The sequence below is a fragment of the Takifugu rubripes genome, chromosome 22, assembly GCF_901000725.2.
Source record: "Takifugu rubripes chromosome 22, fTakRub1.2, whole genome shotgun sequence".
NCBI classification, from domain to species: domain Eukaryota; kingdom Metazoa; phylum Chordata; class Actinopteri; order Tetraodontiformes; family Tetraodontidae; genus Takifugu; species Takifugu rubripes.
Window position 1 is genome coordinate 11,721,890 of NC_042306.1, and position 15,416 is coordinate 11,737,305.

Genomic DNA, 15,416 nt, shown 5'->3' on the forward strand with positions numbered 1-15,416 from the left:
AGTCTCATTCAAAAGTAACATAAACAAATAAACAAAACGACCTCTATGCTTATATTTCAACGATTTTAAAAATTGTTATTATTTATTTTTAACACCATTTGAAATAACTGCACTCGGTTTAACCTACAAAGTCAACCTATGAGCGGCGTCTTTTTATTCATTTCAAATCTATTCAGGGGTACAATAACTTTGCAAAGTTATAGAATGGGACAAATTAGTGTTAATCAAAATTGTTTTGTTATTGTATTTTTATATGTGGGGGATACCAGTTATCTTCAGTAATCTGATGCAGTGCGTCAAAAGGCGACATTTATGTCCGAGCTGTACACTTTCCCATTTCAAATAAAGTAAAATGCATGAATATCAACATTTTCTTTTAAAAAAGTACCTTTTTGCTTTACAAACCACAGTGACCAGTTTCAATCAGAATTGTATCGCTCATAGAAACAGTTTAATAAAGAGCACATCACACGGTTTTTATAGTTTCACCTTGAAATGCAGAGTAATATCCCGATTTTTCCAGGAGGCATTAAATCATATAAATCATATTCCGTCTTATAAATGAAACGACGTCTGTTGAACGTTTTAAGAGGGCGAAGTATACGAGTCCACGCCGCTCTTCATTCCTCCGGGGAGCAGAATATAGGCGACCTGTGGCTGTAAACTGGCCGACCAGGCGCTACAGTTACACGGAACCACGTAGCCCGGGCCGGAGGGGGAGGGGTGGGTATGGGTGTGCTGTCCAGGGCAAGCCAGGCCACCCGCAATCGCCCCAGTTTGATATCCAAACGTGTGCGCGCTAAACGGCAGCGCGCCCGCGGCCAGGGTGTGCGGCACCTCCGCCACGCGTTGGACAGCTCCGGTGCTGAACTGCGCCACCGGCTCCAACAGGGAGAAGGAGGAAGAAGGGGGGGCCGGCGCGAAGAGGGCTCTTGCTTTATCCCCCGGGACGAAAAAGGAGTCCACAGAAAGTCCTTTAAGGTGCTCCGCGGCGTCCCCGAGAAAAGTGGGCAGCGGGAAAACGAGGCGGTCCCGCTTCAGGAGCCCCTTGGGTTTACGCCGGGGTCTGTATTTGTAGTCCGGGTGTTCCTTCATGTGCTGAGCGCGCAGCCTCTTGGCCTCGTCGATGTAGGGACGCTTCTCGGAGTCGGACAGCAGCTTCCACTCTGCGCCAAGCCTCTTGCTGATCTCAGAGTTGTGCATCTTTGGGTTTTCTTGGGCCATTTTCCTCCTCTGCCCTCTGGACCACACCATGAAGGCATTCATGGGTCGTTTGATGTGATCTAAAGGCTTTGCCATAACACAAAATGGCACATTAATTAAAGCGAAGGCCCTTTTTCAAATTAAGTTAGCCTCTTCAGGGAGTGCATACTCCTCCTGTGCGTAAAGAGAAAAGAGGTCAAGAAAAGCTTAAAATGTTGGCAAAGGAGCGTAATTCCGAACGAACGGATGCCTTTTACCCAAAATAGACGAGAATAAAACGCAAAGCCCGGCAGCATTAAAAGGAATCACACAGAACCAAGTTGGGGGTTGTTATGGATGATGTTGGGCATGTCCGCCGCTCATCAGCGCACCGCTGTCACGGCAGGCCAAGCCAATGAGAGGAGCGAGAACACTAATCCCCTCACAAAAAGTCACTGTGTCACATTTCTGAGGGGCTCCCTCCTTCCTCTCCAGCAGTTTAGTCCCTTCAAGTGTCCACAAAGAGACCAGAACAAGTGCTGCAGAGCGCAAAAGCGGAAGCTTTAGTCTGAAAAAGAGTGTTTTGACTATTATAATCAAATAATTAGTGTTGTTTTAAAGGTTTAATTGATAGTATTTTTATTGCTTTTCTTCATTAATATTTACTTATATATATTTGCTTTTTGATGCCCTTTCCAATTGGTGGGCTTTTGATTTTTAATCAACACTTTTCCCGCAATTGTCTATTTTAAGGGCAAAATTGACAACAGTCACGCTGATTCTTAACCCAAATGTGAACGTTCCACTTACATCATGCATATTATACGAAATTAATCCAAATAAGGTCACCGACTGACCTCAAATCAATCCGAATTCTCATGCTGGCCGATGCTAACAGCTGTTAGCACAATGGCCTCGTTGTAAAAAGGCTCCATGTATGTTTGTGCTGCTCCAACAGCGTGTTTATCAGTCACACCCGGAGTTTGTTGTCCGGATTAGAAATTTCACCTTAAAAGGAGGGACTGAATGCCACCTTTCCGGGTGTCAAGAGGAACCTTCCAGGCAGCATCGAAAATGGCTCCCTGCAAAAAATGGATTACTGGCATGACAGAAGCATGATGTGTTCCTCTGAAGACAAACCTGTGGAGATTAGTCAGGGCTGTGGGTTTGGGATTTGGTGGCACAGATAAACCTGGATATGGAGCAAGGAGGAGGCCTTTATTTCATTTACCTCCCACCACCAAAGGCACCACGGGCCTCCGCCGAGGCAGAATAAACGGACACAAAAGATCCGGCGGCGGCGATAAGGTGTGTTTTTTACAGAGCAGTTTGCGGTGGGTTTCTGCAGAGCGGACAGGCCGGAGGGATAAAGTGAAGGGCAGCGGGGGTCGGGCTGTGGATCTGTCCCCTCGCGGCCGCTCTTATCTGCTGTGCTGTAGGTTCAGGCCTCAAACGCGGCAGACGACCACAGAGACCATGATTACGCCCACAGCCCGGCCAGCGTCCCCGAGCCCCTGGGGGGAGCATCTGGCTGCTTTGTCCGGGTTATTTTAGTCATTTCACCTGTGCAGCTCAAAGAAGATGTTCCACTTTTTGTTCGTAGTCAGTGTTTCCCACTTCTGAGAAAGGGCAGCGCCTCAACTCCAAAAAGAGGAGGGGAGGGAAAGAACCAGAGTAATAAGAAAAACTGCCAGCGGCACAAAATGGCTGCAGTAATCCGGTTATCCCCTGGGCTGGGAAGATACCGGTCGTCTCCTTAGGAGTCTATCTCACTCTTCTTATGTCAAAACTGTCCTCCATGCACTCAGGTGGATTAAGGAGTCAGGCTGGAGAAAGAAAGTGACAGGTACAGAAAGACCTGGAGGTGAAAAGGAAACAGAAGATGAGACAGGACACAGCTCGGGTGACGTCAAAAACCCAGGGAAAAAAACAGCTTTGCTTTGTGCTTTGTTGACAGCTCAAACTGCTCGGAAAGAAGGTGTGAACATTCCATTGGCCTTAAACAGGTTTATTTGATATTTAACAGACAATATTAGTGATAAAAAGGCAAATGATTGAGTTTTTTCTGAGAAATTGCTCAGACCGAGGGCATTAAATACTCGTTATTCCACAATTTCAGCTGCGTTGCTAATGCTGCTATCCTTCTCTCAGTCACAGCCGTGGCTTGGTTTTAATTATTTGAGTATAAACTATCTCCTCGGCACCATATACTCCCCCTGTAAGCTGTCTAAAGTTCTGCATTCATGAGGTGATGAGCGGGGTTCCATCTGATTATGGAGAAACTTCAAATTCTGTCGTTTCAGCACCAAATAAAAACAGTCAATTCAAGTAGTTTGTGACACTTCTGAGCGGCCCATTTAGGAGGCATTTGAAGGGGAAAATCTTGGAGATTTGCACCACTCTGCGGCGGGATTTCACTAAATCTTGTGCTTATTCTGGTGATACTTAGGAAAAGCAAAGCGGTTTTAATAGCTTCCCCCTGACACATTGATGGGGAATATGCTTTGGCCCGCTGGCAGATAGCTACAATCCCCAGAGGTTGAGGGAGGAATAGAGGCGAGGGAGATCTTCCGTAAGGCCCAATGTAAAGGAAATTAATACACTTCCTCCAACATGGGAGGATAAACCTGAGGGGCCACATTTCCTTGGCAGCCGCTATCAGTCGGCTTGTAATGCAACCCAGTCAGCAGGCAACGAGAGACATTAGCAGCCAGGCATTTGTCAGGGACTCGGCGGCACAGAGGCAGGAGATTTAAAATGTCCGACAGTAAATTAAGTGCCGCTTAAAAAGTGAAAGGTGCCGGCTAAGCAGGTGGCCGCTTACTTTAAATGCCGGGGCTGAGTGTGATGATGGCGTGATGGGAGGGGCGGGTGGGACTGAAACCGGAGCAGAAAGAGTTTTCCAAACACGGGTCGAATGAATTTGTACCAGCAACTCCCCCGAATGTCACCTTCCCCATCACGTTAGAGGCATTTTGGGTACAAGGACAAGTTGTTTATTTTCTACCCCAGCTGCCAATTTTGCAGGCAAATAGAGGTCAGCAGGTATGTGAAACTGAAAAAACTGAATGTTTTTATTTAGTTTGTTTTATATAGTGTATATATTTTTGTAGCATAGAAACCAATCTATATCTCTTTAAAGGTGCGAGAATATTTCAGTACAAAATACATGTTACACTGTGAGGCTTTAAACCTTGGAATCAATTAGAAGCATCTGTATTCACTCTGAAAATGTGATTTACTGCATTTCATAAAGAAACATATTAATAGTTCATGACCATATATAATATATTATAATATATCAGGGGTGTCAAAACGCAGCTTCAGAGAGTCGCATTCCTACTGGGTTTTCTGACCTGGTGGATATCTCATATCCCTTCTGCATATTAACTACTGAACACAACCCAGCCTGCAGCACAGTATTTTCTACTGTTTCATTAAATAAAATAAACAAAAAAAGATTACTGTTCCACAAAATGACTATAAAAATGGCCTCATCTGGTGGCCTTTGGTTTTATGTAGCTGGGCCAGTTACCAGGATCTCTCTATGAACCAGAAAAGGATAAAGCGGTAAAGAGAACGAAAAGAAAGAACTAAAAAATAGACCTTGCGAGTAAGAAAAATTGGGCTCGTCCGGGATTTGAACCCGGGACCTCTCGCACCCAAAGCGAGAATCATACCCCTAGACCAACGAGCCGCGCTAGTACCGTCAACGTTAGCTAATAAGTCTTTGGTACACAGCAGACGAATGAAAGCTAGATTATTGTCATAATAAACCGATAGTAAACCGATCTTAAAACAGTTCTATAAGCATATGTGTATTGTATAGAAAAATAAAACTGCATTGCTATTGATGATTCTCTGCTGTTGTTACCTATTTAAAGCACACAGCACGGGTGAAGAAAGACGCAACAAAATTTTCACCTGGTGAAATAAGTTTATCCCTATTTTGACCTTGTAAATGGATCCTGGATACTCTTTGCCTTAAATAAAAGTTGCGACAAAGTGTTTTCTTTATTGCGGAACTTGATTTACTCTTTGTAAAGCGTGTATTCTTTCAAAAAAAAAATTTTACCAAGCAATCTCTCCCAAACACATAAATTAAACTATACGCAGCAATGTGTTCATATATATACATACATACACAAAACCTAACCAATTGTTATGATCCTGTGTCTGGTCTGGTTTTGGGGTTTTATACTCTGTCCGCTAGGGGGCGTTGGAGACCCATCTGTTGTGCTGGCTGCCTCCACATCTGCAGCTCATCTGGTCATTACGACATTTAGAAAATATATCATTAGTCAAAAGTTACAGTATGCAAGAATAACGTGAGAAAAATCTTATATACATTTAAGATTTTTTATTTATAGAGGAAATATTTCAGAAAAACAAATAGGGAAAGACATAAATACATCTCTAAGAACATCCACATGAGATTTTGCGAATGTTCCACGGTGTCTATTAGCTCCCGATCTGTGTTTTGAGGCTACAAACATTTTTCAGCATCCAACAGCAGTGCCCGTGCCAGGAATTATGTCACACTTCACTTTGACAAAGCCTGTCACGGTTTGTTTCTTTTCGACAACACTTTCCTCAAATGCACAAAAGTCTGTCGGCCCATTACAAGATCTGATATATAATGTTTCAAAAATAAGAAAAGTAAATGTCAGCTGCCTGACTTACCACTAGTCAACACATATCGTTCCCTGGCACATTTAAGGGCCGATTGTATTCTCTGTAAACACATCTTACGGAATAAACTCTCTTTGGCTTGGCGGCCGTGTTGACGTCACCTTCTCAGCTCAACTTTAAAACGAGCAACGAGGTCTACACTCACCGAGTGTTTGTTTTTTCTTTTCTAATTAATTAATTCAGGAGTATCAGCAATAAATGCGAGTTAAACAACACAACTTACAGCTTTGTGCAGCACGTAGAACATGAAACCAATCAGCCTCGGATGGAAGCGCCGTGATGAGGGGCGGGGTCTGAACGCGAGGGGCGTGGTTTAAGTTCTAGTCCATAATTATATCATCTATTCTATTTTTGTTCACCTGCAACAAATTGCCACTAAGCAGCGCACGCTCCAAGCTTTCTTGTCATTCGAAGTTGCATTGAAAAGTGTTTCCGGATATTGTGCACGCACACAAACGGTCTCTGAAACGAACTCTGAATTTGTCAAGATGACAAATTCCTCTGACTATGTCCTCTGACTATCAGTGTTAGTGTGCATGACGCTATGTTTGGATCACAGAAACAGCATTATCAGTCCACAATGACATCACTCAGCTCGGTCCCGCAGCACGGTTGTGTTCGCCGTCCAGCCCATTGTCTGCATGGAGGCACGCAGGACAATGTCCCCAATCTCCATCCACTCCCTGATCCAAAGCTGCTATTGTGAGCTGACTTTTTCCACACTTATGATGGTGTTCTTGCATCATGGGAGGAGGAGGACTCAGAGGTGTCCTCTGTTCTGCCCAGCACGGACACCAAGAGGCCACAAATGATCAATCTCTGTCCCTGATCCTGAGCAGGCACGTGGACTTCATGCAAACGCCCGGCACGTCAACAGCATCATGACCATCACATTGGCAGCTTATCCATAGTTGGCTCCTCTGATTTTCCTGCCTCCGGTGTGAAGCCATTGTACTTCTACCCTGAGAAGAGCCGGAGCAAAGGAACGCAAACAGCTCCCCCACTGGGAAATCTTCCATTCTAAGAGATAATGAACCAAAACATCAACAATATCAACCTGCTCCGGCCCGGATCTACTGCTGTGGTGTTTTGACTGATGGGATCCAGCAGCTCCTGACAATCATCCGACACCAGGTGAGTTCCTGACGGTCCTGTTCGTTTTATAATCATTACTTTAGATTTTTAGGTTTATTCCAAAGTTGTATTCTGATGTTACACCCTGATTCTGCTTAACCTCTAAAGGTGGCAGTGAGTATCGGGGCTGTCTGGAATGGACATGGAGCCCTTCTATCCATCCTACACCATCCGTCACCCCGCACTTGTGTACCTGGACCCCATCCTGATGCAGCGGAGGGTCCTGGAGGACCAAGTGGAGCTGTGGTGGTTCAGAGAGCCACGCCAGTCCCTGTTCTGCTACTGTGCCTCGGTGATCCTCATCCTGGGGCTGGGTCTCGGCGGCGTGGGGCTCCTTTCCACCACCACCAGCTTGTCTGGGGAGTGGCGCCTCGGGGTGGGCACCACGTTATGCCTCCTGGCCCTGACTGTTCTGCTCAAGCAGCTCCTCAGCTCTGCTATCCAGGACATGAACTGCGTGCACAACCGGCGTCGGATCGACCAGCTAAAGAGTGGCGGGAGGGCGGACCCGGCGCTGATCATGGCTGTGGGGCTGGGGGTGATGCTCTGTGGGACCGTGCTTCTGGGCCTGGCAACGGCAGGCCAGCGGAGCTACGACACAGAGGAGATGTTTGTATCCAGCGTGGTGCTGATGGCAGCTGGTGCAGGTATGGCTCTGGCTGTCCTGACCTACGGCGCCCTGGTCTGTCTGAAAAGAAGAAGGGAGCGGAGGAGGAGGAGGAGGCTCATCAGAGCGAGGATGCAGGGGAACCCAGCTGTGTTCAGCGTTTCAGGAGGACACGCGAACCAGAGCAGCAGAGACACGATGTCCAGCAGGATCAGCCAAATATGAGTGACCAACATCACATCTAAGGACAGATGATGTTCACATTTGTGTGACAAGAGCTACAGAAGAGTCTAATTTTAGGGATTAAGTTACTATTTAGTCACATTTGAAACCCTTTGAATCCGTGTTCTGTAATATCTAAATAGTAATTATGATTTTAGTTTTAATATTCTGGTAATATTTGCTATTTACAATTGACTCAAGGATCAGTGTCGCACAGTAAAATTATTACTGACTGGATGAATCTCTGTATATTTATACTGAAACGTGTTTGTTTTGTTTTGTTTGATATCTTACGGGGGGAAAAATGCACATTTCTTCAACACACAAAATGTTTCTGGCCAACAAAATTAATTATAGAGTGAATTTTCACATCTTTGTTCTAATCTTTACAGGCAAATAGAAAAATCAAAGAACACTTTATCAAACAAGAGCCTGCGAAATTTTACCAGTGCAGAGAAAAAAGATCTCCGTGACCTTCGATGGCATCAGAGTTAGCGTGGAACAGAACATTGATTCATTTTAGATGCCTCCTCAATCATCGCACTCCTTCATCCAATCACCCAATAGTGAACTGAAGATCATCGTCGCTGTCTTCCGACAAGTCCAAATCCCTCGGTATTACCCTCCCTGGCCCGTTTTTCTCGCCGGTCTGGATGTAGTTATCCTCGATGAAGCCATCGTCGTCGTCGACGTCCAGCGCTGTTCGATTCGCTCCCATCCTGCCAGTGATGCTGCTGGGGAAGGGCGGCTCCTCGGGGCCATACTGGCTGACCCCGTCAGACTCCCGCAGCAGGGAGTGTCTGTAGCTGGCCAGGAAACGGTGGAAGAAACGGAACTTCACGGCCACCACGACCAGCAGCGAGAGGGTGAGGACTGCACCCAGTCCTGCAACCAGATAAGAAAAATCCACACCCCTCTGGCCCTGGTCTGCATCGGGCGCCACAACTAGAACAAAATATAGCAATAAGAACCTAAAGATCGACTGTGGTTTTCCTTTAAATATCACATTCAAAGGTCCTCAAACGAACCTGGTTGTAAAAGTCGATGGTAAAATGTCTGATTTCAGTGTTCCTCCTGCTACTTACCTGCTTTATCTGTATCATTAGTCGAATTTAGACGATTATCCTCCATTAGTAGGTGTCTCAGAGCGCTTCCCCCTCCTTCAAAGGCAAGATTTGGGAGCGCTCCCGTGATAGAAGCTCCCCAGAGAAAAGACGTCACAAAGAGGCCGCAGCGCCACAAAGTCATTTTGGGTCCTGAAAAACAGGTAAATCTTCAAAAAGGTCAAATCAGAACCCAGATGAGACCAAGTCAGACTCTCAAAATGAATTCAAGACAGACAGGTGTCAAGACTTTGACCCACTTTGACTAGTAAAAACTGACAGACTCAAGTGGCAGTGAAATATTAACTAAAATCTCATGACTACAGCCTCAACCAGGAACTGGAATGTTGAATACATACAGGACTCAAAACCATTTTTATTGTTACCTTACAATGTAAATTCCTATAAATCAGAAAAATTCACGGTTATACAGTATATTGACAATATATTTTATTAAGAGTAATCAATAATGCTTGAGATTTCACCTCCACAACAGCAACTTGAAATCAAAATTTGCATCGTTTAATTAACGTATGCCTGGTTGACAATGTCTTAACCTGTATAAGAAATGTCGCACAGAAACAACGACAAAGGGAGCAAAAGCAGACTCACCTGCTCAAAACAGGACAACAGAAAAGGCTCGACTCCTGATTTTGTCTTCGTATTTGGCTTCAGAATAACAAGGCAAAGGTTACACGCAGTAATGTCTCCCTTCCTCCACTGTGCCCTTAAGACAAGGGAGTTAATGAGTAACTTTATTAAGTGTGGGTTGCATTTTTCTTCCCCTGCACGAAGGAAGTCTTTGACCGGGTCGGTGCAATCGTTGCAATTGCGACTTCCCACCAGATGGTGGCACTGTAGCCACATTCCACTGAGCCAGTTTGTGCTGGATTAGAGGAGGATGAGACAAGTTTGGCCCTGAGAAAAATAAAGGAAAAAGATAATAGGCTTTAGTGGTCAGGCATGTTTGGTAAAAGCAGCCTCAGGAGGTAACTGTGTGAAAAAGGGAGATATTTAGTGACAAAGAGACCCAAGAGAAAGAAGAGAAGTGGGCAGGGAGGGATACTCACAGACATCCTTCACAAATTTAATTTTGCCTTAAGGGCAAATCCAGCCATCCAGACCTGTTAAACCGCTTCACTAAAGCAATATAACATTGCCAAAAAGGTGTGATTGGCCCCCTCGCCATGTATTTTCAGAAACTGCTTCTGCTGCCTCTTAAAGCCTTTGCAGGGAACAATTAAAGGCAATGAATGACAGTCTAATCTGAAAGACGAATCACCTCCAAAAGCAGCAATGCAACGCATGGAGCTCCAATGGCTGAAAAAAATCTGTTCATCGCTCTCAAATGTCATACCCTTTCATGCTGTAAATCCATATGCAAATGGAGCTTTAGATTCTCTTACAGGTAGAAATGGAAATTTATGCAATTCATTGGAAAAACCCTCAAACAGGTTTTACAGCCTTTCCCTGTTGCCGAGGAAGATGTCTAGATTGTCACATTTTCAGAGACACATTTATTAAGAGGCTGCAATATGAGGCTGTTTTACACAAGAGATGAGACATTTTCTGTGATATGAATCATTTATGATACAATCTCAAATTTTAATAAAGGCCACTTGAGTATGTTTGAGACAGTATAATGGTACCATTACTTATGTCACACCTCATCACACATAAAAGACCATTGCAGCTTAGCTGGTATTGTTTTAAGACAAAAAAACATTAATTAGACCAGAAAATGGCAAGGCAGATGTAAACGTTCACGGGTTTTTTGCTCAGTAAACATAAAAATTCTGTCACAGTGGTACATCCACAGTGCGATTTAGGAGCAACACTTATTAGGAAACTTTCAGAATTCTCTTTTTTTTAAAAAAAAGTAGTTCTCAAAGCAGAGGCTAAAACTAAGGTCTATCGATAATCTTATCTAACCAAACTAATGGCATCGGTAACAGACAGAGATCCACAAAAGCATCAAGACCAAGAGAAAAACAGGTTGGTACCACTGTCCCCCTGTCAGAGACTGGCTCCTCTTGTGTTCTTTACATATTTAATGTACACAATTTACATGTAAAAACAGAAAAAGACAGACATTTCCTTGAGAAGTTACTCTTTTGGCCGTAATTATGGATAACATAAGCAACATTTAGTCATTGACTTTGCATCATCATTTTTTCCGGGTAAAGATGCCCACCTCTTCATCTGTAAGGTTTTTCTTCTTGCATATTGTCCACTGACAGCGTCACGACATCAAAATGACAAATTGCATCTGAGTACAGCAGCTTTGTGCATTGACTGGAGACAGATGTTGGTGTTAAAAAGTAACCTTTCACCCCTTCTCACTGCCTGAAAATGTGAAAACAAAAAAACTACGGCAGATCCTCATTTTCAGTGGAGTCCCATCACGCTGTTGATGCATCCTCGTGTCCCTGAGTACGATATAAATCCACACCTCCCCCTCGGCTGCTCTGCTCTGACAGGCATCAGTTCCCAGGTTAAAGATGAGAAAACCGTGAATGCCAATTATCGACTGCAGCCTTACAAAACACCTTCTTGTCTCTTCTTTGTAAGTAGTTTCCACCCTTTTAAATGTAGCTAGAAGTCTCCCTTGAAGACTATTTTTAAAATTGGTTCATGATGAATTTAGCCTTTCAGAGGCCTCTTTGTGTGCTTTCTGACATTTTCTGGGCAACTCTGGCAACCTGGTGCTTCTCATTGTGCTGATTAATAGGCTACAATATGTTATTTTCATGGCATTGGGGCACTAACTCACTCATATTACACCCCAGTGAAAGGTTCGGTGGTCGTCTGCTTCCTCCAGGGTGATATTTAAAGCATCATGTCTATGGGGGGCTCTCCACTTTCACACAGGTGACATTGGCTGTGAAGCACCTCTGGAACAGGATGTCTGGGTTTGGCGCCTGGTTGTCACAGTCCAGTTTCCTGCTGGTGAAGTGTTTCCTGAATCCCTGTGGACCTGTAGAACTGGTCCCTCTGTTGTTACTGGAGCCCTCACTCACTTCTCTGCCTGAGATGTGCGAATGCATTTAAGAAATAGATAAATACGTTTGAAAAAGCACAACAACATCAGAATCAAAACGATGGAAGTGAAGTACTTTAATTAAAGAATGGGGAGCCACTTACCAGGTGCTGTGAGGGGTAGCCCATTATCAGGGCGGCTGGGTTTGATGGAAATGAAGAGATAACACAACACACACACGGTGATGAGAAAGGCCAGGAGGACCACGGCAGCGATGGACAGACCAATCAGAGCCCCGATACTGAAGACAGATGAATAAGAAGGTAAATAATGCAACGGGATTGAATCAGACGATAACGTGCTATTAAAAAACTGCAGATAAAATATTAACGCATTAATTAACTGCTGTGGCAACAAATACAGTAGTTATGATAAATAGTGCACGCTGCATTAAAGTCTTCCAATGCTGCAACAAGTGACAGGTTAATCTTTTAAATGTGTTTCGGTAACTGACATGGAAAACAATCTGATGTGGTTAGAATAGGTTATACATTTAAAAAAATTACCTTTTCAACTCGACATTGAACGTATAATTGCGCATATTTAGGAAAAGCATTTAAAAAGCCTTACCTCAGCCACCACATGTACCCGTAATCATACGGGAAAAAACTGTTGGGATCGTCGCAGCAGTACTTGACATCATTAAAGCCGCAGCAGTAGACGGCAGAAGCCGCGTTTCCAGGTCTGGGGCAGGAGAATCCGTCCACAAGCGCGCCCTCAGCGCTGCTGTAGGCGCTGCATTGACTCATGCTGCAGCAGGTGGGACAGGACGAGGAATAAAACACACTCTTGGGTCGCCCCGGGTCAAATTGGTGATGAAGTTTGGCTCATCCTCGGCGTGCTCCACGGCTGAACTCGGGAAAAGAGACGGAGGAGCAGAATCCGAAGATCTCTCCCTCGCTCTCTCTCTCTCTCTCAACCCTTCTCTGCTGAGATCAATTTATCATCATTGGAAAAATGTTGCAGTGCCACAGATGACAAGTGCTGATGTGCATATTTAAACACTCCAGCCAGGGAGAGCTGAAAGTGTATGGACTTTTATTTAAGAGTAAAGGAAAAAACACAGCCCTGGTTGCAACCTTTGGTTATTTGTTGAAGGTTCTGCGCCCTCTTCCCTGCTGCTCTGGCTACCACATGCATATGCATATGGAGTCCTTCAATTAAAAATGATTACCTGACTTGGTGAAACATTGTGTTGATAGTGGTGATGCATTCACTGACACGCTCTTGATTTGGCTGTTTCCTGCTTGATTTTGACGAAACTCCTCAGGTCCAAAATTCTCTACCAGACTTATTTTCCCCTTTTACTTTGACATCATTCGTAGCATCCAGGAGCTTCCACAAATGCTAATTTTTATATTTAAAGCAAAATGTACCTGTTTACCCAGATATATAACCGTATTGGACAGTGTGTGTCGGATAAACACCAATGCTTGCGCATGATTCTAAGATATTTGAAGGTCCTTTATCCACGCACCTTGAATCTCAAGGTTATAAATCTTTGTTCCCAATACTGTATGGCCACTTCTTAGTACATACAGAAGCAGCTTTGTTAAAAACAAGGCCAGCATAATTTTTCCTCCCGATAAATATCGATAGTTTACCTTCGCGTACACCGCGTCATGCGGATATTGACGCAAGAACCGCTTTTCAGTCATTATTAACAATTATTTTAATAATTTAAAATCATGCTTTAGTTTTAGCAGCATCTACCAACAAGCCAGTTTAATCGAAACATGGATTATGCGTTCTCCAAACCCATAACATCATTCATATCTCTCTCAACACACGTGCACGTGTCTCTATTTGTATGTTCAAAGCTTCATGTTTTAGTTGATCTACTCCTTCTTGGATTCCTTTCTGGTAGGGATTAATTTGAAATTTGTTGAAGAAGAATATGTTGAATAAAAGAAAGGGTTGATGTTCCTCCCGCCGTTGCCAACTGAATTGAAATGAAGCAGATGTGACCAATTTCTACTGTTTACTGCTAAACCATTTTCCAGGTACGAGTGGTTCTCTGTCGGGCACAATGGCCCAATCCAGGACTGGTGCTCTCGGCTGTGGTTTTATGTCTCTCTGAGAAAGATGCAGCATTTCACATGACTGACAGGAAGTGTGCTCTGTTTATTTATTACTGTCCATGTCTTGATATGATTACAGATGATTTTAGAGGTTTAATGTATTGAATATAGGAGATAATGCTGATTTTTGGCTGAGAGTCGTTGTTTACAGGAAGCGTGCTCATGTGAGTAATTTGGACATGAGAGTCAAACACACCAGATAATTTCACAGGAAATTATGGAGCCTGGGGTATGTTGTGAAATATATAATATTTAATAAAAGTAGATTAATTTCGTAGGTAATACGAGAAGGATTAAAATGTGGGAAAGTGGAGTGTGGGAACGGATCTGTATGTGAGCGTGTCAGTAAGAAGGACAAAACAATGATGTGTGATATCTGCTTAGGGTTCTCAAGGCTGTGCACCTGTTCTGAGGCTGAGAACCGCTCCAATATAGTCAAAACATGGCGAGCATAAACTTTCCCCCGCCTGTGTGAGAAGCTGATGCAGTCTATGGAGGCACAAATATCAGTCATTACGGGAATAATCTGTTGATTTGAAGCTACGCAGCCAATAAGAACCCAAACGAGGCAGGAGAACAAATAGACTTAACTCTTCCAAAAAAAAAAAAAAAGCAAAATCCAGGACTTCCTACAAGTGAAACCCTTGATTAGTCAATTGCCTACAGTACATCGCTTTGGCCAACATCATCCTCTCGGTATTTCAAGCGAAATGGTCGTAAGTAGGAGTTGAAGTGCTGGAGTTCATTACCCATTCATTGTTCAGGAAAAGAAAGTCCCTGGCGTGACTCCTGCCACCCACCTTTTGTTTGTGCCCTGCTCTGGTCTCAAACACACCCACACCAGTGGTTAGGACACATCTGCTAATCAGCACTTGATTTATACATTCATGTCAGAAAATGCATCAAATCTACATCTGTGCTCTAACGAGGAGGGAAGCCATCCACTCACGACCCCAAATACCACTCAAGTCTGTTTTTTACTATTGTTTCAACACACAAAATTCAATCTCACTCCTGTAAAACAGTGGCTCCCCACAGAATAGCCCGTTCAGCCAAAAAAAGGCTCGGTCCATAAGCCAAAACAGACGAGGCAGGTATTTTATACTTCAACGCAAGCAGCCTTTGTTAATCTTTCAAAAGGAATAACGTCCCTCCATTCTGAAGGATAATATCGTAAAATCACCGTGTCTGTTCTAGTATTCCTGATCTCTTTTGTCAATATATGTCTGTTAAGGTGAGGGTGGAGGAGAGAAGTCATTATTTCAGAGGCTTTTCCCGGCGATCGGGTCGGGAATGTGGATATGCAATTCATTGTAGAAAGAAAGGAAAATACAGAAATAACAGATGCAAAATGC

At 43.9% G+C, this 15,416-nt stretch overlaps 3 protein-coding genes and 1 non-coding gene across 6 annotated transcripts in view; 2 read left to right on the forward strand and 2 right to left on the reverse strand.

Moving 5' to 3' along the window:
- Positions 1-68: 68 nt before the first annotated feature.
- On the reverse strand, positions 69-6,141 carry LOC101063981 (transcription factor Sox-14). 3 transcript variants are annotated; one of them, XM_029830557.1, is made up of 2 exons: positions 6,098-6,141; positions 69-1,377 (listed from the first exon to the last, which is right to left on the reverse strand). In XM_029830557.1, exon 2 carries the CDS (start codon positions 1,297-1,299, stop codon positions 586-588), a length of 714 nt encoding a protein of 237 aa, XP_029686417.1. In that variant the 5' UTR covers positions 1,300-1,377; positions 6,098-6,141; the 3' UTR covers positions 69-585. The 3 variants fall into 3 exon arrangements, with proteins under 3 accessions (XP_029686417.1, XP_029686418.1, XP_003975875.2); XM_029830558.1 differs by lacking the exon at positions 6,098-6,141 and adding an exon at positions 2,414-2,595 and having other exon boundaries at positions 69-1,290; XM_003975826.2 differs by lacking the exon at positions 6,098-6,141 and adding an exon at positions 1,461-1,718 and having other exon boundaries at positions 69-1,290.
- On the reverse strand, positions 4,808-4,879 carry trnap-ugg (transfer RNA proline (anticodon UGG)). Its single transcript has one exon. It is a non-coding gene; the product is annotated as a tRNA-Pro (tRNA).
- A 714-nt stretch (positions 6,142-6,855) lies between the features above and the next one.
- On the forward strand, positions 6,856-8,074 carry tmem125b (transmembrane protein 125b). The gene is made up of 2 exons (XM_003975825.2): positions 6,856-7,008; positions 7,117-8,074. Exon 2 carries the CDS (start codon positions 7,145-7,147, stop codon positions 7,838-7,840), a length of 696 nt encoding a protein of 231 aa, XP_003975874.2. The 5' UTR covers positions 6,856-7,008; positions 7,117-7,144; the 3' UTR covers positions 7,841-8,074.
- Positions 8,075-12,166: 4,092 nt separating this feature from the next.
- The window catches only part of slc1a7a (solute carrier family 1 member 7a), a 21,798-nt gene continuing 18,548 nt past the window's right edge, over positions 12,167-15,416 (forward strand). The window contains exon 1 of the mRNA XM_029830556.1: positions 12,167-12,243. Coding sequence (XP_029686416.1) covers positions 12,232-12,243 — 12 coding nt within the window. The 5' untranslated portion in view covers positions 12,167-12,231. The remainder of the gene's footprint in view (positions 12,244-15,416) is intronic.

Coding starts and splice junctions, on each gene's coding strand:
- LOC101063981 (XM_003975826.2), bottom strand. CDS start 1,499: ATGCTGCCGGGCTTTGCGTTTTATTCTCGTCTATTTTGG. Junction 1,291..1,460: donor TTTATTCTCGTCTATTTTGG/GTAAAAGGCATC, acceptor GTTATGGCAAAG/CCTTTAGATCACATCAAACG.
- tmem125b (XM_003975825.2), top strand. CDS start 7,145: ATGGACATGGAGCCCTTCTATCCATCCTACACCATCCGTCACCCCGCA.